The 26,908-nt window shown below is 47.3% G+C and overlaps 10 protein-coding genes across 10 annotated transcripts; 6 read left to right on the top strand and 4 right to left on the bottom strand.

Annotated features, from left to right (window-relative positions):
* Positions 1 to 730: 730 nt before the first annotated feature.
* SERLADRAFT_398361 (uncharacterized protein) lies at positions 731 to 1,823 on the top strand (the record flags this gene model as incomplete). Its single annotated transcript, XM_007321980.1, has 4 exons — positions 731 to 910; positions 971 to 1,180; positions 1,241 to 1,708; positions 1,767 to 1,823. 4 exons carry the CDS (start codon positions 731 to 733, stop codon positions 1,821 to 1,823), a joined length of 915 nt encoding a protein of 304 aa, XP_007322042.1.
* Positions 1,824 to 2,161: 338 nt separating this feature from the next.
* On the top strand, positions 2,162 to 3,457 carry SERLADRAFT_475793 (uncharacterized protein; the record flags this gene model as incomplete). The annotated part of the gene is made up of 5 exons (XM_007321981.1): positions 2,162 to 2,450; positions 2,511 to 2,800; positions 2,854 to 2,955; positions 3,010 to 3,145; positions 3,198 to 3,457. 5 exons carry the CDS (start codon positions 2,216 to 2,218, stop codon positions 3,350 to 3,352), a joined length of 918 nt encoding a protein of 305 aa, XP_007322043.1.
* A 626-nt stretch (positions 3,458 to 4,083) lies between these two features.
* On the top strand, positions 4,084 to 5,791 carry SERLADRAFT_372896 (uncharacterized protein; the record flags this gene model as incomplete). Its single annotated transcript, XM_007321982.1, has 3 exons — positions 4,084 to 4,151; positions 4,211 to 4,984; positions 5,044 to 5,791. 3 exons carry the CDS (start codon positions 4,084 to 4,086, stop codon positions 5,789 to 5,791), a joined length of 1,590 nt encoding a protein of 529 aa, XP_007322044.1.
* Positions 5,792 to 6,202: 411 nt separating this feature from the next.
* On the bottom strand, positions 6,203 to 6,885 carry SERLADRAFT_410601 (uncharacterized protein; the record flags this gene model as incomplete). Its single annotated transcript, XM_007321983.1, has 2 exons — positions 6,203 to 6,825; positions 6,852 to 6,885. 2 exons carry the CDS (start codon positions 6,883 to 6,885, stop codon positions 6,203 to 6,205), a joined length of 657 nt encoding a protein of 218 aa, XP_007322045.1.
* Positions 6,886 to 8,565: 1,680 nt separating this feature from the next.
* SERLADRAFT_475804 (uncharacterized protein) lies at positions 8,566 to 8,984 on the top strand (the record flags this gene model as incomplete). The annotated part of the gene is made up of 1 exon (XM_007321984.1): positions 8,566 to 8,984. The coding sequence occupies one exon, from the start codon at positions 8,693 to 8,695 to the stop codon at positions 8,873 to 8,875; it is 183 nt and encodes a 60-aa protein (XP_007322046.1).
* A 335-nt stretch (positions 8,985 to 9,319) lies between these two features.
* SERLADRAFT_398379 (uncharacterized protein) lies at positions 9,320 to 9,833 on the top strand (the record flags this gene model as incomplete). The annotated part of the gene is made up of 2 exons (XM_007321985.1): positions 9,320 to 9,649; positions 9,709 to 9,833. The coding sequence occupies 2 exons, from the start codon at positions 9,355 to 9,357 to the stop codon at positions 9,786 to 9,788; spliced, it is 375 nt and encodes a 124-aa protein (XP_007322047.1).
* Positions 9,834 to 10,046: 213 nt separating this feature from the next.
* Positions 10,047 to 11,993, bottom strand: SERLADRAFT_351552 (uncharacterized protein; the record flags this gene model as incomplete). The annotated part of the gene is made up of 4 exons (XM_007321986.1): positions 10,047 to 10,453; positions 10,514 to 11,297; positions 11,354 to 11,514; positions 11,582 to 11,993. 4 exons carry the CDS (start codon positions 11,991 to 11,993, stop codon positions 10,047 to 10,049), a joined length of 1,764 nt encoding a protein of 587 aa, XP_007322048.1.
* A 150-nt stretch (positions 11,994 to 12,143) lies between these two features.
* SERLADRAFT_475807 (uncharacterized protein) lies at positions 12,144 to 13,141 on the bottom strand (the record flags this gene model as incomplete). Its single annotated transcript, XM_007321987.1, has 4 exons — positions 12,144 to 12,739; positions 12,798 to 12,967; positions 13,040 to 13,054; positions 13,111 to 13,141. 4 exons carry the CDS (start codon positions 13,135 to 13,137, stop codon positions 12,292 to 12,294), a joined length of 660 nt encoding a protein of 219 aa, XP_007322049.1.
* A 481-nt stretch (positions 13,142 to 13,622) lies between these two features.
* SERLADRAFT_475809 (uncharacterized protein) lies at positions 13,623 to 14,582 on the bottom strand (the record flags this gene model as incomplete). The annotated part of the gene is given in 5 exon segments (XM_007321988.1): positions 13,623 to 13,909; positions 13,967 to 14,027; positions 14,098 to 14,252; positions 14,307 to 14,445; positions 14,462 to 14,582. The coding sequence occupies 5 exon segments, from the start codon at positions 14,572 to 14,574 to the stop codon at positions 13,820 to 13,822; spliced, it is 558 nt and encodes a 185-aa protein (XP_007322050.1).
* A 4,653-nt stretch (positions 14,583 to 19,235) lies between these two features.
* Positions 19,236 to 19,815, top strand: SERLADRAFT_398385 (uncharacterized protein; the record flags this gene model as incomplete). The annotated part of the gene is made up of 3 exons (XM_007321989.1): positions 19,236 to 19,457; positions 19,517 to 19,577; positions 19,668 to 19,815. The coding sequence occupies 2 exons, from the start codon at positions 19,322 to 19,324 to the stop codon at positions 19,558 to 19,560; spliced, it is 180 nt and encodes a 59-aa protein (XP_007322051.1).
* Positions 19,816 to 26,908: the final 7,093 nt, after the last annotated feature.

The following is a 26,908-nucleotide window of genomic DNA, read 5'->3' on the forward strand; positions in this document are numbered from 1 at the left end:
AGATTGAAACGATAACCCCCGCTTGCCTGTTGCTGTACTCCGACGTGTTAGCCTTTGGGAGCGCCTTTCTTGCCAGGGTACGGGAGAATTGACATTCCATACGGCCAGTTAGTATTGACATTGTGCTGAAGCTCAAAAAAGTCTTATTTCAAGTGCAGAATAGCGAGCTAATAGCTTGGTTTCCAAGGTAAGTCCATGTCTGTCTCTGTCAGTGCCCCCTTCCAACCTCGCATCCCCCATCCTTGCCTTCCCCCGTCCTCTTTCCGTCAGACATCCCGAATCCTCCCCTTTCCAAGCCCCATACATCACCTAATTACAAGGCCCTCACTCCACCCCGTCTGCTTAACCCAAAAAATAATAAACTGAATTGGCCATGGCAGAAGCTGACTCCACACGCAAGAGGTCGCGCTCACCCTCCGACAGTGAGCAGCAGAAACACCACAAACGTGCAAATACAGGCGCTACGGCACCCTCGGATGAATCACCAGCCAACAACCACCACCAGGGCTCCGGTTCAGCTACTGCTTCCTCTATGACTCATGATGTTACTATGACGGAAGCTCCCGCTTCCGTAGCAGACACCGCTGCATCTACTCCTTCTCCACACGCATCCTCCTCCGAACGCAAAGGCGACAAGTCCCGCAACGGCAACGACGACGTGGGCAAATCCTCGGCGACCACTTCCGCAGCACCTTCTTCGTCAACAAGTTCTACCACCCCTCCCTCAGCCATGATTCACATGCGCTGTCTTATTGTCACCCAGGATGCATCTATCATTATCGGAAAGGGAGGTTCGCACGTTAACGAAATCAGAGAGAAGAGTGGGGCGCGTGTGATGGTTTCCGAAAGCATCCCCGGAAACCCAGAGAGAATTCTTAATGTTAGCGGGCCTCTCGATGCAGTATCCAAGGTTGGGATAACCTCTTTATGCTCGCATATATGTCTTGCTTCATCTTTTTACATTCACTAGGCATTTGGCCTGATAGTCCGAAGGATTAACGACGAACCATTTGACGTACCTTCAGTTCCCGGCAGTCGCGCAGTTACCATTAAGTTTATGATTCCAAATTCTCGCATGGGGTCCGTCATAGGAAAACAAGGATCCAAGATAAAAGAGATCCAAGATGCTAGTGGTGCTAGATTGAATGCCAGTGAAGGAATGCTTCCAGGCTCGACAGAGGTGTGCCTTGCCTATTTCTTTGCTTATGATGGCACTTGACTCAAGATTGGGCCACCATAGCGAGTTTTGAGCGTAGCTGGAGTTGCAGACGCCATTCATATCGCTACCTACTATATCGGCAACATCCTCATTGAAGCGCAAGAGCGCATGCCCTCATCTAGCCACTCCAGCTATCGACCTTCCAGTAACCCCTCCCGCAGAGCTCCCTATCAAGGATCATCTTATGTTCCAGGGTATTCACAACCATTCGGTAGTGGCCCTCCGCCTCCACATAATCCACCCCAACAACTACAGACACAACAGATTTATATTCCCAACGACCTCGTAGGGTGCATCATTGGAAAGGGAGGCAGTAAGATCAATGAAATTAGGCATATGAGTGCAAGTCAGATCAAAATCATGGAACCGGGCGCGGTTGGCGTAGGCATGAATGGGGCACCCGCGCCGACAGGTGGCGAAGGGGAGAGATTAGTGGTTATAACAGGCCAGCCTGCGAACATCCAAATGGCTGTACAGCTGCTTTATCATGTAGGTGTATTCACACATTGCGTGCAATTTTCGGGTAAACTCACTGGAACGGTTACAGCGTCTGGAACAGGAAAAACAAAAGCAGCTTCGAGCGCAGTCATCTTCTTCGTCTTGAGATAAATTATAAATGCCATCCTGAGTTTTGTAATGTTTGACTTTCTTGCCAGTGCCAGATTTCCAGCAAGCTGTTTCTTATTTTCCTTGTCGCCGCGACTGCTTTCGGCGCCAATGCTGTGCCCGTAATTATGACCAGTAACTCTTCCTGGCTGTTTTCCTCTTGTTCTCTGACTTTTCATCTTCGCTATTCCGATTCATAGCTCATATTTTCTTCTTTCACCAACTCAAACCAAAATTGTGATTCTGTGAATACGCCGACAAGTTGCATACTGTTCATATCATGTCATTACGTAAAAATAATTTATTTTTGCTGCAAAACGTTACCAATATTTTCTTGAGTTTACTGCTTCAGCCACTCAGTCAAGAATTTGAAGAAACGGATTGACCACTATGGCTTCAATCCTGAAGGCACAAAAAGCAAATGCATCAAAGGCGGAAGAAAAAGGGAAGGGAAAGCGCAGGGCGGATGATATGGACATTGACGAGCAGCCCGAAGCAGAACTCGTCCAGCCCAAGAGGAAGAAAAATAAGCAGCGGGTGCTCCTCCTTTCGTCTCGAGGAATCACCCATCGTATGAGACACCTGATGAATGATTTGGAGGCCCTTCTTCCGCAAGTAAAGAAAGGTGGGCACTTGTAACTCCAACTAATTCACTCTGGACTATAATTTGACCTAATTTATGTAGACTCTAAACTGGACTCGAAATCGCAACTCCAACTTCTTCCCGAACTCGCTGATCTCAATAATTGTAACAATACGCTGTATTTTGAAGCGCGGCGGCATGAAGACCTTTACATGTGGGCTGCGAAGACACCTAACGGACCCAGTATCAAAATGCACGTCCAGAACGTGCACACAATGGATGAGCTCAAGATGACCGGGAATTGCTTGAAGGGCAGCAGAGGTATCCTGAGTTTCGATCATGCTTTTGATGAGAGTGAGTGGGGGAGGCTTACAAAAGAGGTGTTCACACATGTAAGTTTCTTTGGTATACTGTCCAGCCTACACTGGGTTAACATTTGTGATAGATTTTTGGTGTACCTCCTCTGGCCCGAAAGGCCAAACCGTTTATAGATCATGTCCTGACGTTTTCCATCGTCGACAACAAGATATGGTTCCGAAACTACCAGGCATGTTATCAAACGCTCTCAATGACTACATCTATTCATCGGTTTTGCTTGTAGATCCTAGAAAAAGACCCATTACAACCTAATGCTCCTCCTCAAACTTCACTCATCGAGATTGGTCCACGATTTGTACTCACGCCGATTCGCATTTTCGAAGGAGCTTTCCATGGTGCTACTGTGTATTCTAATCCCGGTCGGTATATTTTTCATGATAGCGATCGCTTAGTATTCATATTTTCTTGTAGAGTTTATCAGTCCTTCTTCTGTCCGCTCGATGGCCAGACGCGAAAAGGGCGACAAGTACAACCAACGAAAAAATGCAGAGGAGGAAAGCTCGAAGAGAAAGGAATATCGCAAAAGAGGCGAAGATGTATTGGCTGTATCCCGAGTATTTGCGTGAATGCCGCTCGTACAGAGACCATATCAGTGTGCACGACTGTTTATACGGTGCTAAAATACATATCTGTATACTTGATCATTCTTATCACTTACATCGGTGCCTCAGACTGACTCGGAGTGTAAGCCAGCAGCAGACCATCACACGCTGTCCAGTGAGAAGGTGTGCGATGACTTGTTATTGCCGCAGACAATGGCGAAGCGATATCATATAACATAACGCGAACGCACGTTCAATATTCGCTGTTTCCCTAATAAGAGAATCTATATTAATTTTGTGTGCATGTACCTTTAGAAGGCTGGCCAAAGCAAGCAATGGCCATTGTCCCCCCAACACGATGCAGTGGCACAGCCACAACACGGTCTTTGTTCCTTTTGTGCACTCATAAGGGCAACTACCAGTTTTACGAAACAAAAGGATAGCTTGCATGGGATGCGGTTCTTCTTGTGAGGCGAGTTCACGGACCCATTAAATTAACATATTTCCTTCTTTCGCAGGTCAGATAAGCTTGGACGAGCCTGAGATAGCCGAAATACAGGCGTTTCACAGCAAAAGCAAAATGCTTTGTCTAGTGACCCTTTGTTCGGCTTTGAAGTCTTGCTTCAGGTAGCCGAGCCCTGCTCATATATAACAACGCGAATTATGGACCAAGGTTCATTGCAGACGTCAGTGCGTCGTTTCCTTTCGTTTCCCTCTCAATTTTCATCGTGTCCCTGTGTCCCCATCCTGTAGACATGCCTGTTTCCATAGACATCCAACCATACTCTAGTTCCTTAGATATGCTCGGAGAGCCGGATTCATCGTGAGCATACTTGACATGAAGTAAATTTTCTATAAAAAAAAACTCATCTGAACTGATAGCTCCTCGTTCTCTCTCTCGGGACACATATCTATCTCCCTCACCTCTTCATTGTCCATATTCCAACGTCGGCGAGCTGCTACTCGCCTTCTTCTCCAGTCATTAACCGTCACCTTTGAAGGCCAATCTGAGGTCATCACTTCGGACATCGGCTACACGCCTTTGCGCCTCTGTTCAATCACCCGTGAGCTTGTTAACGGCGAACCGGTTGACCTTAGCAATGAAGGTCACGAGGAGTCCGACAAGCCATGCTCATGGAACGTCGTTTTTGACATCCAAGTTCCTGGGTGGCTGCCAGAAACAGCAGTATATGGCGACAGTGGTTCAGAAGAGGCAGGCACGCGCTACGCTCTCTACGCAACTGCGACTTTTCTCAATATAGATGACGCAAGCTCACGATCATTTTCATTCTCCACTCTTTGTTCTCCTTTTCGCGTTCGAACGCGTATAGTGGATGCTCCGAGGTGCCCAATCACTATCAATCGTTTCACGGAAGCTCCTGCCGACATTTCATCATCTACGTCCTTGTTCCCAATGTCTACCTTTTCAATTGATACTCAACCAGAATACACTGCTGCACGGCCTTCGCGGTCAATGCCAGTCGAAATACTGGATAAGTTGGAAGTTCTGGCATCCGTGCCATCTTCTGTCAGCGTGGAGGAGTCGTCTGTTCCTTTCACGCTCCGTCTGCGGGCTAAGGATCTCGATGATAGTCACCGAGAACGCCTTCGCATGACTGAATTTGTGGTCAATATCGAGCAGGTTGAAAGTTACAGGTACGCACCCGTTCTTGTGCTTATTATATCCCAACACTAATTTTATTTTATTTGGTCAGATCCACTTTGAAGCGCGACCACATTCAGCGTTATCATCTCCCTCCGTTATCAGAACAACCACCCAATCTTCCTCTCCGCCACCAGCATACCATTCATACCCTTTACGATGTTGGCCTTCTTACGTCCGCGAAGCGCGTTAAGACTTCAAATCGTGCTTTCTCGTTAATGGGTTTAGAGGAATCCGGGCGATATCAAGTATATGGGGACGGGCGCATTTTCCTGCAGGGCGAGAATGCCGAGGAAAATGCAACCGAGGATAGCTGGTTTCTGCTCGAAACAAATGTCCCTATTGCACCGCCCGCAGCAGAACACGACGTGGAATCCGGACACTACCACATCCAGCATGCGTCGACAAGTAGTCCGCTCTTTACCGTGAAGCATCAAATGCACGTAGCATTACGATGCACATACGATATGCCAGACGGCCAGGGTCCTGTTTCTGAGCGTCTTCAATTCACTTTACCAATGAGCTTTGTCCGCGTAGCGCCTTCACCGCGTCCTGCCATTCCCGAGGTAGAGGAGGAACCTGGTTTGAGGGAATCGACAACTCTCAAGAGGAGTGCGCCCTATGCTTGTACCCTGCCTGCATATTCGCAACTTTTCGACGCGAATGGTGATCGCAAGATCGATTACTCGGTGCCGCTACCCCTTTATGAGCCTCCTACCAATCCATCCTCGTCATACAATCTTGGTATTGAAGATACGTCAAAACATTATTCAAATGTAGATGTAGGCACTGCCTATTAGATCTTGTTCTCCATGAATCCTTTCTTTTCATCTTCGCATTGCATTTATTCATTCAAGTTTTGTATCGGCACGGTCCGTTCATGTTGTTATATTTTCGTTTTTTTTTAAAGTTCAATCGTTCAATGTTGTCTTGCATCTGCATTGGTGATCCTCGATGCACTAGTTCTATTAACTTAATTCCTTTTATTTTGTCTAATATCGTCAACCCCAGTGATCTCAATCCTCATTCATTAACGTTACAATGTGTACCGTATCTAGTCTCATTGCATTCACCATATCTCAACTATCATTCGTCATTCAAGTTCCTGATTTATTCGATATCAATTAGCAGTACAAGTGTCTAGCTGCAATACAAATTACCACAGTTATTTTTTGTTCGTTCGGTTTCGTTGGGCGTGTGTCTACATTGTTTTAGACCGACAAATGTATCTTCTGCAAGACTTCCCACTCGTCAGGGCGTCCCTGACATCTCACGATCCACACATCTTCGCCGTTGAATCCGTCTAACGTCTCTCCCCCTTCACACCGAAGTCTCACACTTCCCTCAGTTTCCTCAATCTTCCCGCTGTGCCTTAGAGCCATGGCCATCCTCTCACGTTCTTCTGCATCTTCATCCGCAATGTAGCACAACGACATATGGGGAAACATAGGCGCTTTTGGCTGAACACCGTCATGGTTTACATTGGACTGCATTGCATTACGAAGAGCGATACAGATGTGTTCATGTAATGTGACGAGTTCAGACGTGGGATGTATGGCTAGGTAGACAGAGCGGAAGTAATGGCCGCCTACTGTGAGAGCTCTGAAGCGCACATGAAGGGCCTCGGACGCCTTGAGCAGAGAGTCAAGACTCCCTTGAAGGGCACTGATTTCTGTTATGGAAAAACCGGGGATACTGGCGAGCGTGATGTGGGGAGTGAATGATACATAGGAGGACAAAGAGAGGGGTTTACTAAGAGGCGTGGGCTGGATGGTCATTACTTGCTCCAGAAGATCAATTTGCTTGGGCGAGGGGACAAGCCATAATGCAATACCTGCGCAGAGCTTCATCAGCGCATACTACTAACAGCGAATATAACGTACACCATACTCATGTTAATATTCACTGTGACTGAGCTTGTACTCGCCTTTTAGTATCGATATACGTTTAAGACCCATATCTAAATGGTAGTTTTTGGATCATGGGGGCAAGTCACATGCAGTTGAGCTGAGTTTTGATTTCCAAATTCAAGCTTACTCTTACTACACCTTGATCTGTAACTACATGTACCCCCATAATGGACAAAACGCTTTATATTCAGGCTTACTTGCAATCCCAACAGCCATTTTTAAGATCTTATGCTACCGAGGGTCCACCTGCATTACCCCTCTCTGATAATGGCTCGAATTGTCGAACCCCTGAACAGAAGAAAGACTCCCACCTGAAGAATTTTGGATTCGACACACCGTTATTGAAGCCTCGCCTCGCACATGCGACAGTTTCATCACTGTTGGAGACAAAAGACAGCACAGAACCTAGCCATCAAGCTCGCGCCTCAGCAAAAGTTTCTAAAAATTCGCATAAACAACCAGCGCGGATTAAATCGTCAAATTCAAAATCTGCGAGTGCCGTGGATAAGGAACCTGCTGAAGGCACCGGATTCGCTCAGGATTCTTCTAATAAACGAACAGAAAAGGAAAAAAAGCGTTCCCCTTCTGCAGGGTCTGACGACGAGCATGCTGCGCGTAAGTGTTTGCTTCTACCAGAAGATCAACGGCGCGAGTATAACAAATGCTTTTTTTAAAAATTGTAGGGCTTTCTGAACGTCGAGAGCGCAAGCGTCTGAAGCGTTCAATCACGAAGCCCGTTGAACTCAGCCCGGATAAGGTCTCTAACCATACACCTGGTCCCAGTTCAAAGGGAAAGAAGGGGAAAAAACCAAGTGTCACCGCTGCCATGGCATTGATGCATGGATTCTCTGCAAAGAATATTGGCAAGAGCCGGCTCACGGTACGTTGGTTCCCATTGCTCTGCTTCTTCCCATTTACATCATCGTAGCTCAAGCCTTCCATGAATGTCGGTGTGTTTGGGCGCGGTAAGGCTTCAGCAAAAGCGATAGTAGGCAAAGAAAATGCAGCTAGTGAGTTATTCAGTTACTCTATCTTTGCATGTGGATACATAATCGCAATTTACAGAGAGATGCAATATATTTTCCGAAGAGGTATTCCTCAATAGCGCTGTACGACCCAAAACTTCAAAGCCTAAATCAACAATATCGTCATCATCAGCTCCCAGTTCTAGATGTTCATCTCCATACAAGCCAATTCGCATAACAAATGCAAATGTCTCAAAGGCAAGGAAACCGAAGCAAGTCGTTGATACAGATTTACTGCCAGCGGCTGCTACAGCATCAGCTCAAGGTAGCTCAGTCGAGATCGTAAATCCTCAAACGAAACCAACAGCGGAATCTGAGGTATGGGATATAGAACTGGAAAACCAGTCACTACCATCTGGTAGTATCCAAGCTACCCCGAACATCCACGGACGGGCAGCTTCTGTTGTCGTCGACACTCGTTCAAAAGGCTGGTTCAACATTGACAATACCCCCGTTACAGAAGACAAAGCCAGCAATGTTTTGGTTCGTATGCATGACAAATGTAGGGTCTCTAGAGAGCTGTTAGAGCCTCATTCAGCGGAAGACAAGCTACCGGTCGGCTGCCGTGGAATACGCGAACATGACCAGGAGTCGTCACTCCATCCTTCTCACTCTGCTTCTCAGGTAGGTCAGCACTTTAACGTTAACCAGAAAGATTTTTCTATCAAGGCGACCACCTCCAAATATTTTACTCGAGAAAACCATGGTTCACAAGTCGGTCCTCAGGCAGTGAAAATTTCTATAGCTCATCAAGTACCTATCCCCAATGTTAACGGCTCGTCCACCAACAGAACACATTCAAAGCATTTTACTCGTCCCAATGAAACACAAATCGATGGTTTGGCTACATATGTCTCTGGTTCAGCCCAACGACATGAAGTCATGGCTCCTGGTTCTGATGGCTTGTCTAACGGCGATCCGAAGTCCAGAAAACACTCTGGAGCGATGATTGACTTAAATGCAGATTACTCTGTAATAAATGATTCGGATCCGTCGCGTGACCTTGGTATTGTCGACACTGGCATTTCTAGGGATGTAATACTAGCGATTACAGGTGGAGCAGATACCAGCAGCTGCGACGGAGATTACGAACCTTACCACGAACCCGAGTCACCATCCAGGCATCTACTCCCCAGTGCCCAGGCGCTCGAAAGTGACCATTTTCCAGCATATTTTAACCCAGGACCATTGTACTTGCATGAAGCGGATGATTCGCTATCAAATGGGGGTCACGGTTCCTATAACATGCTAGACGGTGACGTCTATAGGGATTCTCAGTTTACAATGTCCAGGGACAGCTTTGATCATGACGCGACGTGGTTAGAACCAGGTACTTTTGACCAGGTGGTGGACGCATTCCCATATAGTTTACAGGACCTTGCTCAAGGCCACTTAGATGATTACTCCATACAAGAACGTTCCGAGTCCATGCACGAAGATTTTGATTGCAACCAGGGAGAGGACATATTCGACGAACAATGCTACTTTGAAGACAACTGCGTAGTCGACCAACCTTTCCTGGATGAATATCAAGATGATCTACAAGTCAACGAGTACCAACCAGCGATCATTGAGAATATGGATAGTTATTCAAGCCATGATTATGCGGCTCGTCCTTCGTCTTCCTGTTCGTCTTTACAGAGTAGAAATACCCATGATACCGTAACGAGCGGAGGTCATCGATTTTTCCAGGGCCGTGCATTGCTTCTTGGCATCTCGGCATCTGCAGAACGTATTCAGCGAACACCGCCGACCAACAATTTATCACTTGCCGAGGCTGACATCGCAAAACGCTTGAGGGACCATTGGCGACCACAGAAGTTCTGATAGGAAGCGTCAAGCTATCACGCGAGGGGTCTTGATGCAATGTAGTTCATTAGTATGTAGATTGTCTCCTCTTGGCCAACCCTGCGGCTGATTTTTAGATGCACGATGTGAAACAAAATATGATTGAGAGGGGCTAAAACAACAAGCTCTGTTATTTATTAACATTTAGCTTTACACTGGCCATTGTAAACAGAAACAAAATTGATACAGCAACGTCCGCTAGAATCGGTAATACACGTTTATACTTTGAGCGAAACTTTAACATGCTGGGATCACATCGATTAATCACTTCATCACTCGAGAGAGGCGACAGATTGCCCAGGGCGGGGTCCCAAGCTCACCCAGCTGCTTTCAACATCCCCTGCACTACTTTCGACGTCTGCTTCTGAGCTTGTTTCGGAGAAATTATGAACGACTTCTTCGTGCTCGGGCTCGCTTGCAACTGCAACCGGAGTAGAGACAATAGGAGGGGGAGCAGTTTTTGCTTGCAGCACCTCGGCCTGGATAGGGATGTTGGCAGGTATGACGGTGGAAGCTATGAGTGCCGAGGACGAGGGGCGTTCAGGAGGGGCATATGGTTGAACAAGAGGGGGTGGGACAGGCAAAAGACGGTTGCGCAGTCCTATAAGGAGGTTCGGGATGTTGAGCAGGGCATCGAGAATCGCGGGAGGAAAGTGAGAGGCAAATGCGTATGTACCCGCTAACATGGAATTTAGTGCTCTCTCGAAATATAATATCGCCAAAAGACTGAATGACATACCTCCTGCACCGACCGAGAAACGGTCTCCGCGGATCCAATCTCTGATCTTGTCGACGATTCCAAGGCCAAGAGCAATGACGGGCGAGCGACCTTCCCTCCTATTATCGATACCTACGACACGAATGATCGCGTCTACAAACACGCTCGTTTCTGTCGGACACCTCGGCACACCGTAGGCACCCTCAGCAAGGAGTGCAGAGAATGCGGGGCCGTAAGTGGTCTTCTCGCTCGGCGTCCAGCCGCTCATGGCATGGAGCGGCCTGTGAGGCTGTTGCTGTGCAGAGGGGGAAGGCCCGACTGTGCCAACGTCGACGGTAACGATGCGGATTGCTCGTGCACTGGCGGACAAAGCGAGCGCAGATTCACGTCGAAGTACTTCTGCAGCGCGAAGGGTTGCAGCTGCGCTCATAGCACGAACAGATGAGAAAGGGACGCCGACACGGGCGTCTGCTGCTGGGAGACAGATGATAACGGATTTGCGGTCGATTGTGGCGTGAGGTCTGGATGCATCTGCGCGAAGGAGGGGAAGGATGGCTTGAATGGCTTGGAGGGGGGCGACGTGAGTGGCGAAGAGATGGGGGAGATAAGTTGAGCGGAGGGAGAGCTGTTCGAGTGGAGCGGGGTTTGTGTGGATCGAGGGAGTGGGGAGAGTAAGGAGAGAGACTACGGAGTGGAGGAGAGGATGTGAGGTAGAGGGAGCGTGTGGGTCACCAGCCGCTGTGATGGGGAAACGGCGAGATAAAGAGGAAGCAAGAGAACGAAGGAAGATAGGGATGGTTCCGGGCTATAAGAGATAGGATACGTTAGCGAAATTAGTTTTGCTTGACGTAGATAACATACCTCGTAAGGATCAAGGACGAGTGCACGGACATAACCGTGGCCTTTGCTCTCGATTTCGTCAACAACGTCTGGGTTGGATACACTGACGATAACGATGTAGCCTTTCTGCTCAAGGTCCATGATAAGGGGCAGGCCGAGAGGGTGGTCACCGCCGAGGACAACTGAACGTATGATAAGCACATGCGAAACAGAACACTAGCACTGATAAGGCAAAGAAAGTGGACTGACCGACGACCTGTCTCCTATCTATGGAAGTGGCAGCGAACCGTGCATGCCTCATGTTTGCATACTTGATGTAGACTTTACTGTACCCAACGAGCAAACCAGCGCCCAGAGCAGTGGCGATTAGCCCAGAAGAGAGCCATGGATGCGAGGCAGCCCAATCTCCAGTCTTATCGAGGAGAGATTTTGGTGGAGGAGGAGGGGGTGGTGGGGGAACTTCGAAAGCACCAAGGCTTGGCATATGAATGTCAGGGAAGTTCTGGATACCTGGAGGGCCAAAGCGAGCGAGGTCGATCCATAACCTGTTTACAGCCTCACGTATGTTTGGGAGTAAAGGCGAGGGATCAGGGAAGACACTGTGGAGGTAATGCTCAAGAGACTGGAGGAAATCCTCGACTTCGTCTACTATGGGAACCATGTTTCGGTTGCTATGAGTCCTGTGAAGTGAACCAGCGTCTGAATAGAGAATATGAATTCTTGGACGTCGCTTTTACGTTTTTGACTCTTTGACAGTCCTCTACACACTGGCGTATGTGCTCGGCTCAGCCACACCGCACGGCCCGCCATTCCCACGCCTCCAACAAAATATACTACTACATCCTGCCCCAGAAACTAGTCAATGCCCAGCCCCGATACAGTCTTCCCCACCCCTCTTCCTCAACTATCCGCTTCAGACAGTCACCAAGTCCACTGTAGGGTGTCTCCCTCAGCCTCCATCAGCTTCGCGTGATATAAGTCAACTGCAGAACTAACCTGGCAAGCCCACCTTTCACTTCATCGCCAGCCTTGTCAGGTGCCCCATCACTCGGAACAACGACTGGCGACAGTTCTTCACTGGTGCTCCTCTGCAACGCAAGTCGCACAGTGGCCACCTCAAGCGGGCTTAGAATCATGGTATCGCAAACCAATGTCACAATATACAGTGCGATGAACAGCACAATCGATACCGTATCACCAGACTGGCGCTGGCGCAGCTCAACAAGACGAACGAGGAACCCACGGAACGCGAACGCCGTCACAATGTAAGCCATGGACAGCGCTTGTGCAAGTATCAGGCCAGGAGCGAAGAGAAGCCGAGGTCGGGCACATTCCGCAGGGGTTAGCAGAACAAAGAGGGCGTATCTAGGCGAGAATGTAGGGAGGGTAAACCGAGTGTTTATTGCGCTGTTTGTATCCCAGTTAAAGCATCGATGCGTTGCGTAGTATACCAGACAAAACATACCGATTCTCAATTACGGCAGCCACCACATAAATCATCACTTTGATCGCGGCAAACAGAAGTATGTACAGACAGCCAAGAGTGTCCCAGCGTTGCCATTCAAGATATTCCAGAAAACTAGTCATATCCAAACCAGCCATGGTCATGACGGTTGCAAAAGCAAGGGAAGGCACTGTCAGGGGCTTATCAGCATACCCTTTGAATGGATCACTATGTACTCGACAACACGAACCGATTCCTTTGTAAAAGCCAATCCAGCCCTACTCAAGCAGTGTCAGTATATGCGCAGATATAAAGTGAAGGACGCAAGACACACCTCATTAGTGCGCACTTTTCGCATCATATCCATGAAGGACGTTGCACCAGGCTGAACTTGCAAAGCCTGACTTTGCACACTATCCTCTGGTATTTCCGGCCCATCTTCAGCACCAACGACCACCTGAGTGTGTTTAGGACTATAGTTCGCCCTCCATCGAGAGACACTCCCAACGATGGGAAAAGCCAACGCAATGTAGAACAATTGCAGAAGGAGTGGCATCATCATGTTCGACGTCTTTTGCTTGCTTGGAAGCGACTCGGTACAAAGGTGGGTTATTTGCCGTCTGTCCATCAGCTCATCTTTAGAAGCACCTTGTTGCACAGCAAATGTCCGTCCTCATTCTCAGCGGCCTATGGTGCGTACTGGTTGCCTTGACTAGGCACTCATCGCGGTGCTGCCATCGTGGAGAGGATTGACGAGACTTTTATGCCGATCTGATGATATAGTGAACACAAGCTTGCTTTTCACGGTGCTTGTGCCGGTGCTGGGACAACGTTCGCGGACCTACATAGCACCGCGACTCTCCGATCCACACTACCATTTCCATCATACCAACACTACCAATCGTCTTCTTCTGTTTCTCGTTAAGGTAGTCAAACTTACTAGCTCAATTTGTAACGATCAGCATTGGCATACATATACGGACACTTTCCCAAGATAGCTATTCTAACATTGCCGCCACACCATATCAAAACTCCCCGAGATCTCAGGTGGAAGTACCAGCCTGAGTCACTTCTGTGGCGACAAAGAACCAAGCTTGCCTATTGTCAACAAGGTCGTAAGCCTCGACGTGGATCTTTCAACATATCGTCAATTGGTGAGTTTTCAAGTCGGTTAATAAAACGGTACCCACCGTAACAGGGCTACCGTTGAGGGTTATGCCGAGGACAAGCCCACTCGCGGTGTCTTGAATACTAGAAGGGGGAAAGTGTAGGCAAGCTAATTATTGATCTGCATCACCAGTCAACGAAAGGCGGCGCGTACGTGTAGGCATATCCAGTAGTGGGATTGGGAGAGGCGATAGTCCAGCTGTAAGGCGTGGAACTGGTGACAAGGTTGCCGTTCACAACCGCAGCAAAATCGCCAGTCAAGTAGGACTGGATGTTCCAGCCTTTGTTCAGGGTTGGGAAGACGTTCCACTGAGGAAAGCAAAGTCAGCGCATAATCGACGAGCTGCGAGCAACAGCGCCCACAAAGTTGGCCGTGGTATTTGTACTGGTGGAGGCGAAGATGGCAGAGCCGGTAGCAGTGCCGCTCAGCTGCATGAAATCATTGCCTGGGTTTTCGCACTTGATGACATAGGTGCCGGGAGTGAGTGTGGTGGTCATTGTTAAAGAGTAGTTCGCTGTGGTGGAAACTGGGGAGTTGTTTTGTAGCATTAACCTCGAAGAGCTGCACCTTTATACCTTGCAGAACAGTGCATGTCCTCTGCGCGTTTATGTTACACCCTAACAGAGACATAGGAATCTGAGCGCCTGCCGGAGAGTGAACAAGCCCGACCAAAGTACTTTTGGGCGTCACTTGGTCATTTTGCTATCAAACTGACGCGCTTCTCAGCGCCTGAATCCATTTGACAGGTATCTGGGAACACCTCATAGGAAGCCAACACAGTACCGATTCGCCTCATGCCGTTGTGCAGGTTGCTGAGATATGACTGGGGAATCTCTTGTCGAAGTTCTTTGACATGAAAGATGGTTAGATAGAAGTCTGTACTTGACACTCTATGTAATGCATGTAATGGATGGTACGGACCTATCCGACAAATTGAATTAAATTGAATGGAACCAGCAATCGGGGAGCCAGCCACAACATATGAGAGGACTATATTTAGGGAATGATGGGACTCATCAGCATGGAAGACGCCTTGACAGCCATCTTGTGACTCGTTTAACGCTCGTTACAAATGTTATAATGTTATTATTGTGAATGCGATGTGGTGGTGTGGTGGTGGGCGGCCTCATCGCCTTAGCTTTCATCCGATTGATGGATTTGACGCCAGCGTGAACCAATCGCTGGAGTATAACATGTATCAACCTATAGCCAACTCTCGCTAATTTTCTCTGCAATTGGTTTTACGGGTGAACTTGGGGGAGAAGAATGATGGTGGTGTTAGAGTGAGACCGTGACTGAGAAAGTGGTAGAAGATTGTGTGAATGAAAATGATGAGCGCAACCTTGAGTATCCATTCCCGAGAGCGATGACACAGCCATGTACGACACAGTATAGATAATGTGTTTACATGCTCACCTCGCAAAACTTGGTGAATGCTGACTGCCAGTGGTCCAATGATTCCCGGAAGCGCTCCAAATGATACCAAAGCGCAATCAAGCGTCCTCAACCGTTCGCTCCAGACAGTCGAAGAGTTTTGTAGAAGACATCTCGCGCGACCTGCAACGTAAGCACCATCAGCACCACACACACGGATGAATATTCACCCGCGGAACGAACCTGGCAAGCCCCTTCCCTTTGCTAAGGTCTTCTCTAGCTAATTCAGTATCGGGACACAGAGGTAGATCGAAGAAGATTGTTTTGCAATGCGAGTCTCATTGTAATAACCTCTAGTGGGGTTAGCACCACCCCATTCCCTGTATACATCATGCCCAGCCCAATCAATCATGCGATCGGCAGCCTGAGTACATCGACCATTTTTAGGTAGGGTAGAGCACGTTCTGCAGGGATGAGCAGAACGGAAAGGGCATAGCTTGGAGAAAAGTAGGGAAGCGTATGGAATGTATTTGCCGCGCTACGTAGCAGTATGAACTTCAATGTGATTATATTGTAAGAAGTTTGCACAGGCCGGTTTACGACCGTAGCCTACGCCCAGGCTAAATATGCTGAAAACTGTGGAGCGTGTCAGCAGTGTTAGCCAGCGTGTAGTTTTTACTCTGCGCACTCACTGGCACAGATCCCTCCCTCATTAATCTGTTCGTTAATATATTGCGGACAGCAGGCAAGAGGAGTTGCAAGAGGATCAAAATGCGCTTGAATGACAATGCGCCATTTGGAGCTACTGTACGCTCAGGTCAAAGAGATCTAATATAAACCAAATGCTCAGACTTCGTGGGCGAAGCTCTGAGAATGTATTCGCGTACCTAATATAAACCAAATGCTAGGTACAGAGTAAGTATATCACATAAAATAAGGAAGGTATAAGATCCTCACCTCAGACTTCGTGGGCGAAGCTCTGAGGTGGGGCAATCGTTGCTACGAAGGTTTTTAAACTCGAACGGAAGTATAACTAAGGGGGTAAATTGCCCCATCAAAACGCACGGGCCATCCTACCACTACACTTTCCTAGTATGGTGTCCTGCGCCATACTTTCCCTTCGTACGACGCTTGTCTTTGTCGACTCGCGTTTTCTAACACTCCCCCTCAAGCGGTACGTAGGCCTAACGCAGCCGCAAAATGTTTCACCTTTGCAGAGGGCAAGGACTTGGTGAGCACGTCGGCTGTCATCTCTTCAGTTGGGCAATAAGTAATCTCGATCTTCCCTTCTTCAATGGCGTGCCGAATGAAATGGTACCGAACATCGATATGTTTGGTTCGCGCGTGGTATTGACTGTCCTTCGAAAGTGCTATGGCTGATTGGTTATCACACAGGAGGATGGTTGGTGGTAAGTCTTGATTGAAGAGTTCGCTGATGAACATCCTCGCCCACAGTAGTTCCTTAGTGGCATGTGTCGCAGCCACATACTCGGCCTCTGTCGTTGATAACGCGACAATTTCTTGTTGCTTCGAGTACCACGAGACGGCGCCACCATCAAGCATCATGGCATAGCCTGATATGGCTCGCCTGGTCTCGTTCATACTCCCATCTGCATCGGTGTATCCGGTAAGTGGCTGTTCATCCGGACCGTATGCTAACCATAGCTCTCTGCTCCCTTTTAGGTACCGGATCACCCTTTTTGCTGCCTCCCAATGGGCCGGACCTGGGTTCTCGACAAAACGAGAAAGAATTGCAACAACATGCGCGATATCGGGGCGTGTGCCAATCGCCGCATACATCAGTGATCCCACGGCCTCTCGATATGGGATGTTTCGCATTTCTGCGTAGTCTTCAGGCGTCTTGGGGCTCTGGTCTTTACTCAGGTAGGTGCTAGCAACCATTGGGATCGCTAACGTTTTTGCATCTTCTAGGTTGAAGCGTTTGACAATAGTGTCGAGGTAGCTGCGTTGTGACATGTATAAGGTGCGTGTGCTTCTGTCTCTTTTCACTTCTATTCCTAACATCCAATGTAGCTCCCCCAGGTCACTAACTTCGAAGAGTTTTCCTAGGTCAAATTTCAAACGGTTCATCTCAGTCATTGATGGTGTGACGAGAGTCATGTCGTCTACATGAACTGCAATAATGGTGAGCTCTCCTTCATTGCGCCTATGGAAAACTGCATGGTCTGTTTCACAGCGAATTAAACCAATTTTCTGGAGTCCGTCGCATAGAGTCTGATACCACCTGCGGCCGGCCTGCTTCAGGCCATAGAGTGTCTTGTTTAGGCGCAGGACTTGGGTCTCTTTTCCAGGTGCGTTGTAACCAGGCGGTTGTCGCATGTAGATGACCTCGTTTTCTTCTAGTTCGCCGTTTAGGTATGCACTTTTTACATCCATCTGGTGAGTTTCCCAATCATTTCGAGCAGCCATCGCTAAGATGATTCGTAGCGATGCCATCTTTGCAACGGGGGCAAATGTGTCGAAATAGTCTATTCCTTCCACTTGGCTGTAGCCTTGTGCTACAAGCCTTGCCTTGTACTTATCGATGGATCCTGACGCTGTTTTCTTTAGCTTGAACACCCATTTACTCCCTACGATGTTCGCATCTTTGGGTTTCTCAATGTAAGTCCATGTTCTTGCTACTCGAAGCCTGTTCAATTCCTCATTGATCGCTTCTTCCCATTTTGGCCAGTCTGGGCGCTTTCGGGCTTCTTCAATAGTTCTGGGTTCAACGCCTTCGAGATCTGCCATGCGTGCCACCATGGCTACATTTTGGGCGAGATCCCTTAGTGCTTCATTATCTCTCTCCTCCTCATCTCTCCCATCCGGATCGTCGACGTTCAGTTGGATGCCTTTGGGTAAGGTGGGTCCATTATTTCCAGATACTGATCCTTTTCCTTGTAGGAGGTCGCGAACATATTGGGTTGGCTGGCGAATGCGGGTACTTCGACGCGGAGCAACTATAGGTGGAGGTGGAAGAACCGGAGCTGGTAGGATGGGATCAGGATCAGCTTGATCTTGATCCTGAGGGTATAGTGGGTCAGGGATTGCTTGGGGATTGGGTGAATCGGGATGAGGTATGTGATCACTAAGTTCTACAATGTCACTCTCCTTTGGCGCTTGGTCCAGGACATCATGCTCCCCCTCAAGCCCAAAGGGAGGTTCGTTGTCAGCATCTACAGGTACATTCGCGACGTCAAAATGCACTGAGCGCTCAACAGTGACTGAATGATTCTCTGGCCAATAGATGCGGTGTCCGAGACTTTCGGTATCAAAACCGACCCAGTGACCCCTCCTAGCTCGGCTCTCAAGCTTTGAGCCAGTTGCATCGTGCACGAGTACATTGCAGCCCCATTCGTGTAGGCCAGCAAGATCCGGCTTGACACCATGTGTCGCTTCAAACGGCGTCATGTTGTCTAGTGCCTTGGTGGAGGTGCGGTTCTTCAACCAACATGCATGTTTGATGGCTTCCCCCCACAGGAATTTCGGCAGGCCACTGCTAAGTAAGAGGGCGCGTACTTTTTCGAGTAGGGTACGGTTCACGCGCTCTGCAACACCGTTCTGTTCGGGGGTGTCATGCACTGTGAGTTTCCTCATAATTCCTCTATCTTTCAGATAGTCACTAAACGCATTGCTCATATATTCGCCACCCCTGTCGCTATGTAAGACTTTGATTGCTGCATTCATGTGGTTGCGGACCCAGGCCTCATACATTTGGAATTGACGGAAAGTGTCGGATTTATCGCGCAGTAGATAAACATGTGTTTCGCGTGTCTTATCATCCGTAAAGGCAACATAGTACCGTTTTCCACCCAGCGTTTCGACTGGTGCAGGTCCCCATAGGTCGGTGTGGATCTCCTGGCCATATTCCTGTGCACGCTCACCCAGTTTCACTTTAGGGATTGCCTCGCGCTTGCCCTTGGCGCGGACACAAGTTTCACAGAAAGTGTCTGTTTCCCTATCCTCCAGGAGTTCTACCCCATGGATCAAGCCCTTCGACACCATGCGCTTTGCTGCATCAATGGCTATATGGCCAAGGCGCTTGTGGAGTTCAGTGGCAGATATGCGCTCGACAGCTGCATTGGCGCTTTCGTGGCGAAGATTTGTGCCTCGCGACTGGTACACACCACCTACTTTAGGTATGCGTCCTCTTATTTTTCCTCTCGGGTCATAGATAACGCATTCGCTTTTCGCAAAGACGGCCTTGTAGCCTGCCTTATCCATACAGCCTATGGAAACTAGGGTATAGGCTAAATTTGGTGCGTATAACACGTCTCTCAGGCGCACTTGCGTGTCTTTATGGGCGCCGTTGGGGACACTAATCATCATATCCCCTGTTCCTACAGCAGAGAAGGAGTCTTGGTTTGCCACGCTTATAGGGTAAGGTGCAATCGTGCGGTAATTGAGTAGGAGGTGTTGATGGGGGGTGAAGTGGCTCGTAGCGCCGGAGTCATAGATTTCAATGGGACTCTTTGGCTTCGCGTTCATGGCGAGTTGGTGAGTGAGGGCGCTCCACGCGCCTTCTTCTTCAAAATCTGATAGGCTCGCGCTGTCGCATTGGACGTGGACAGCAAGGTTTGCCTTTTCAGGCTTCTTTCCCTTTGCATCGCCCGTTTGCCCCTCTTCTTTCTTGTCTCCTGGTGAGTCCCCTTTTGACTCATTCTTTGTGGAGCGCTCACGCTTCTCACTGGGACACTGGTGTGACCTGTGTCCCTTTCCACCGCAGTTCCAGCATTCAAGCTCGCTGGTATCCTTGTCGTCTCTGCCGCCAGATGATTTTCCTTTCTTGTAGCGACCTCTTCCGCCTCGACTTCCACGTTTGGACGATCCTTGTCCTCCGGTGGCTGACATAGCGATGTCCTCTGATTTCGCTGTCGGGCGTTTTCTGAATATGGTCTGTCGGTCGTATTCTTGGAGAAGGTACGAGATCAGTGTCTCTGGGTCCAAGGTCTGCTTTGACATATGGGCAGACGCTGACAGGTGCGACACGTAGGTGGCGTATGAGTGCGGCAAAGACATGATGATGCTGGAGGTGAGTTCTTTGTCTGCTAGTTGGACTCCTGCTGCGCTGAGCTGTTCCCATAGCGCGCGAATCTTGTCCAAATGTGCGCGCAAGTCTCCTTTCTCGGTGCAGCGTAGGTTCGACAACCTTTCTCTTAGCTCGGACTGAACTAGCTCCGTTTTGTTCTCGTTTTCTTGGCAGATCATGACCCACATGTCGGCGACGGTGGGTTTGTTTAGGATCCTTCGCAGCGTCGAATCAGGTATGGTGCGACCTAATATATTTCGCGCGCGGTACTCCTTTTTTAGCCAGGCATCAAGTGCTTCTTGATCAGCCTTGCTGACTGTTGCAGGAGGAGATGTCGTCGCTGTGGCCTGGCCAGCAGTCTGGCTAGTGGTCTGGGATAGTGGTATCGGCCTTTTTGCTGTGCCATGGAGGTGCTCGACGCAGTCTCGGTCAGCAAGGGCCCATTCGAGGCGAGTTTTGTACATCGACCAGTTCGAGCCATCCGGCTCGAGCTTTGGCACCCCAAGGGTGTCTTTTTCAAGGTGCGTTGTCTCACTCGCAGGGCTCATAACCTCAAAGAGATCTAATATAAACCAAATGCTCAGACTTCGTGGGCGAAGCTCTGAGAATGTATTCGCGTACCTAATATAAACCAAATGCTAGGTACAGAGTAAGTATATCACATAAAATAAGGAAGGTATAAGATCCTCACCTCAGACTTCGTGGGCGAAGCTCTGAGGTGGGGCAATCGTTGCTACGAAGGTTTTTAAACTCGAACGGAAGTATAACTAAGGGGGTAAATTGCCCCATCAAAACGCACGGGCCATCCTACCACTACACTTTCCTAGTATGGTGTCCTGCGCCATACTTTCCCTTCGTACGACGCTTGTCTTTGTCGACTCGCGTTTTCTAACATCAGGCTGATCCTCAAAAAGAAAAAGTACTTTAGCCGCGAGAGACAATTACTTGTATATGAGGAAGGTGTACAGGTCAACTAACCTGAATGATATCAATAAAAAATAGAAAAATTAGATCAATGTGAGCGACGCCAGCAGGATTTGAACCTGCGCCCTCAAAGAGGAACAGATTTCTAATCTGTCGCCGTAACCACTTGGCTATAGCGCCCTGAAATTCTTTGTGCACGTGATGGTGTCAATATCCTACTCACTGCGGGCATTGGCTTATTCAAGCCTTATATGCTGAAACTATTCAATTTTAGCTTTTTCCAGCTAATCAGACCCAGTGAAAAGTGCAAAGATGCAGATCCTACCATAGGCTACCAGGTCTGCCTTTCAGTAAATGAAACTAGGATCACTCTGGCACATCACTCTGACTACCAATGGCACCATGTGATGCCTTTTCTGTAAAGACCCTAGCTGTATGCCGGTAACCCGAGCAGCGTAGGACTTAAATCACACAACAAGTGTCTGACAAGCAAGTATAAGAGTAAATCTACAACTAGGGTATGTACATGGTTATTATGCTAGTTATATAGAAGAAGGCATGAGGCTACGGTGAGGTATGACGTAGCGTATTGGTAAGTAACATGTGTAATGCGTGAGGCTGATTGGTAATGAGTATTACTAATGTGTCACGTGATTACTAGATAAGATAAGATCAAAGAGAGATTAGATTAGGTGAGATAATAGTCTCTATCTCACGATTAGATAAAAAAGATGAGTCATGTGGATACGATCGTGACATTACCCTCTCCTTAGGACTTTCGTCCCGAAAGTGAGAGTCTAGCTTTCCGGTTTCCCAGTTATATAAGGATTTTCGAATACGAGTTGGAATGGTGAGGTTTTCGAATGGTTGGTAATTTAAAGTAAATTCTATCCTTCGAGGTGCACTGGGGTTTTTATCATGAAACTGTTTTACGAGTTTTGGTGAGTGTGTTAGGTTAGATTCGGGTTCCCACGTGCGATCCTCTTTTGGAAAGTCTTTCCAATGTACCAAATATTCTAGTTTCCCATGTTTCAATCGTGAGTCTAGAACCTCTTCTACTTCATATTCTTTGATTCCTTCCACTATCACCGGTGGTGCGGTTTTTGGTTTCTTTTGAGTTTCGAACTCTGGTTCTTTGAAGGGTGTGAGTAATTTTTCATTAAAGACCGGGTGTATGTTCTTCCATCGTCCAGGAAGTTTTAATTTATAAGCTCCTTCGCCTATTTTCTTTTCAATGGGGAAAGGTCCGTGTCTTTTATCGTCAAGTTTCTTTGCGGGTCTATCGGTGGTTATATGTTCCGCTTCAACATATACTTTGTCTCCTTCTTGGTATGCAATAGCCTCTCTCTTTCCTTTGTCATATTGTTTTTTCATATTTTCTGCTGCTTTTGCCAGCGATTTTTCTGCCTCCTTCCTTGTTTCCTCCATCCTCTTTACAAACTCCTCCGCACTTTCTGTCTTTACCGTACTTCTAATTCCTTTTGCGACTTTCGGATGTTGTCCTGAATTTAAAAAGAAAGGGCTATAGCCAGTTGCAGAGTGTGACTTATTGTTATAAGAAAATTCCGCTAGTGGTAACCATTCGGCCCAGTCTGTTTGTTTGTGATTGACGAATATTCTGAGATACTGTTCTATCTCTTGGTTTATTCGTTCTGTCTGTCTGTCTGTCTGAGGATGATAAGCGGTCGAGGGATTTCCTTTTATCCCGAGGAGCTTATAGAGATCTTTCATGAAGTTAGAGACGTATTGCGGTCCTCTATCTGAAATGATCTTTTCTGGTATGCCGTGATTTCTAAAGACGTTGTCTCTAAATAATCTGGCTACTCCTTCTGACGTCACTTTATCATAAGTCGGCATGACTTTGATCATCTTCGAGAATCGATCTACTACCACGAGTATCATATTGTAACCGAGAGATTCCGGTAATGGTCCGATCAGGTCTGTGGTAATGATTTCCCATGGTCTGGTTGGGATTTCATTCGGGTGTAACGGTGCCGCTTTCTTTTGATGATTAATCTTTGTGCGTTGACACATTTCACAGCCTTCTACGTATTTTCGGATGTCTCTGTCCATGTACGGCCACCAATACCATCTAGTTACCAATTCTTTGGTTTTATACTGTCCGGGGTGTCCTGCTACAGTGGAGTCATGGTTTTCTTTTATGATGTGTTCTCGTAATTTCCCGTCTTTGGGAATATAGATCCTTCCTTTGAATATCAACATCTCATCTTCCATCCATATGCCTTTTTCTCTGTCTTCCCCTTTCTCTATCATCTTCCGCGCTACTTCGTCTACGTTCATCATTCTTTTACAGATCCATTTGTATAATTCCACTGCATCGGCTGATTGCTCTGCCATGCGTTGTCTTTCTGTGTGTGAAATCATCATTCTGAAGTGTTCTGCTTTTAGAACGATTACATCTTCGTTGTCATCCACCCCCCTTTCATGATCTGCTCGTCTCGAGAGAAGGTCTGCTTTGATGTGTTTGGTACCTGGAATATGATGGAGCGTAAAGTGGTAATTGCTCAATTCCATGACCCATCTAGCTTGTCTTCTGTTGAGCTTTTGAGGTTGTTTGTAGTAGAGAAGATTCTGGTGGTCTGTCCAGATCTCAAACACCTCTTTAGCATCAACGAGATAATGCCTCCATTCTTCTAACGCAGTCATTATAGCGAGAAGTTCTTTATCGTAAATCTCATAATTGCGTTCCGTAGGGTTTAACGCTTTTGAGAGATATGCAATCGGTTTCCATTTCCCGTCTTGCATTTGTGAAAGAATTGCCCCCATAGCATAATCGCTGCTATCAGCTTCTATCTTAAATTGGCCGTCATCAGTTGGTAAGGCGAGTACGGGAGTTGATCCGACACGGGTTTTTAATCCATTAAAAGTGTCGATCTGTTCCTGTCCCCACACAAACTCTACTTTCCCGGTCAATTTTGTTAATGGCTTGGCGATCAACCCAAAGCCTTCTATGAATCTTTTGTAGAAGTTTACGAAACCTAAGAATGCCTGTACTTCCTTTTTTGATTTGCATTCTGGCCATTCCATGATTCCTTTTACTTTTACCGGATCCATGCGGATTTCATTTTCTGAAATGATAAGTACTCTGTTGAGGTCTCTTCGAAATCGCATTTTTCTGGTTTTAAGTAAAGATTGTTCTTCCTTAAGATATCTAACACTCTGCGCGTCATTGCGCGGTGTTCTTCAACTGTTTTTGTGAAAATCATGATGTCGTCGAGGTATATTACGACTTCTCCGTCATCAATCAAATCTTTGAATAGCGCATTCATCATGGTTTGAAATGTCGCTGGCGAGTTCGTGAGTCCAAAGAACATCACTAATGGTTCAAAGAGCCCCCTATTCGTTCTGAAGGCTGCTTTGTGTTCGTCTCCGTCTTTGATTCGGATGTTGTTGTATCCCCATCTGATATCTAACTTCGTAAAGTATTTCGCGCCCCTGAGCTTGTCTATAAGTTCATTTATCAAGGGTAGCGGATATCTATTTTTGATAGTGATATTGTTTAATCTCCGATAGTCCTGGACGGGTCTAAGTTTTCCATCTTTCTTTTTTATGAAGAAGAACGGGGATGCAAATTGAGATTTGGAAGGTCTGATTCTTCCTGATTCGAGATTTTCGTTTATGAATGCATCTAATTGTTCTTGTTCTCCTAAAGCCAGTGGATAACATTTGCAGTCCAGAGTATGGTCGCCTGGGATGAGTTCTATGGCGTGATCCCATTGGCGTCTCTCTGGCAGTGCATCAAATGACTCCTTATCAAATACGTCTTTGTAATCGTGGAGGTGTTTTGGAACTATCTTCTCGAATCCTCCTTCTTTCTGATCTTTACCAGCGGCTTCGGCAAGTTTCTGAGCTGTTGTGCCTTGTGCCCTAATATGGTAGTAGTGATCATCAATAGAAGTATCTTCGTAGTTCATTAGATTCACTTGGATCAGCTGATCCCCATCTGAGCGATCTACTTCCGAAAAGTATGTGTCAGGGTCTTCTTCCGGATCAAGGAAGTCAACCTGTCGTTTGCATTCTTTCGGGCATCTATCAAAGTTTAACTCCGACTTCTTCCAATCTATAGTAGGATTGTGCTTTGTCAACCACTCATGTCCAAGGAACATGCGACCACTCCCTAAGCTTGTTACGGCAAAGTGAATGTTCTCTTCGTGGTCTTCTATGCTCAATCGTAATTCTATAAATTCTTTGATAGCACCATCTTTGTTAAGTGTGCCATCAGCGTTATAAACTGGAATGGGTCTCGGTATTTTCTTTGTCTCGTAACCTTGTTCTTTTACGAACATTGAATCTATACAGCTCCCTGTGCATCCACTATCTAAGAGAGCTTCGATCGTCGTTGATCGGTTTGTGTCAAGAGTTGTGAGTTTGCAAGTAATGTTCATCTGATTTCCTTGCGTTCCCCTAATATATTTCTTTGGGGTGTGTAACTCTAATAGAGCGAGTTCAGCATCGTGTAGCGTCAATGCATTTAACTCTTGTATCGTCTCTATTGTGACTTCTCTGCTTCTCTTTTTGTGCGTCCAGATGTTGAGAATACCAATGGATCTGTCTTCTTTTTGGTCTCGTAATCTTTCAGCAACCCAAAGTGGCGTCCATGCCGCTGTCAGTTTCTTTCTTTCTTTGTGGTCTAGGTTTTTATTAGAGGTGTTCCTGACCTCTTTGGAACTGGTTGAACCATCAGTTACATCAGTGCTTCCCAATTGAGTCACTGCTTTCTGTGGTTCTGTTGTTTCCAATGAAGTGCTGCCCGATTGAGTCACTTCCTTCACAAATTCTTTTTTAGTTACTGCGCTTTTCTCTTTTGAGTGCGCCGTAATCTCTTTATCTGGGATCTTTCTAACCCGTTCCCTATTCAGGTTCACATCTTTTTTAGTTTTTTCTTCTTTTGATCTTAGATCTGCTGCGTCTTTGGCTAATGCGATTTCATTTTCGTGATCGGTACAACATGTGGTAGACGGCAAACAGGAGTCTTTGATCGATAAAGAAGAGAAACTATTATAGAAACTATTGTCTTTAGGCACAGCTGGTTGATGTGTTACCGCTGGCCTCTTCAAAAACCCTGAAGGATCTTTGCTCTTTCTTCCGCACTCATGTTTTGCAAGAACTCCCTAACATTGAATTGAGGTTTTGCGTGCGCCTCTTTTTTGCATTCAAAGGATCGGTGTCCTTTTTCTCCGCACCGGTAGCAGAGCCCTTTCTGTCGGTACTCCGCTTTATCGACCTTCATCGGGTCACCGGCTTGGGTATAAAGGTACCCGCTACCGTCCTTCTTTTTCTCGACCTTTGGTTCGGTCTTTCCTCCTCCGTCTTGCTTCTTTTTCTCCGTGCTTCTGAAGCTCTCCTTCTCGGCCTCTCTGTGGCGCCACAAGTAGTCAATGCGAATCAACTCCTTTTTCCACTCTTCGTAGTTGGCTGGCTCTCGGCCGCCGTATATCACCTGATTGACCAGGGGTTCATTCATGTTTCTACGTAAAAGTGAAATGAGGAAGTCCTCATTGGCTGTTTGGAGGTAGTTAGCCTCTCTTCTCAGTTCTTCAAAATGTTCGAAATGTTTCTCTGCCGTGTTCTTTCCTTGGCGCAAGATCATAATGTCATTGCGCGCGGCGAGTTGCT

The sequence above is a fragment of the Serpula lacrymans genome (assembly GCF_000218685.1).
Source record: "Serpula lacrymans var. lacrymans S7.9 unplaced genomic scaffold SERLAscaffold_12, whole genome shotgun sequence".
NCBI classification, from domain to species: Eukaryota; Fungi; Basidiomycota; class Agaricomycetes; order Boletales; family Serpulaceae; genus Serpula; species Serpula lacrymans.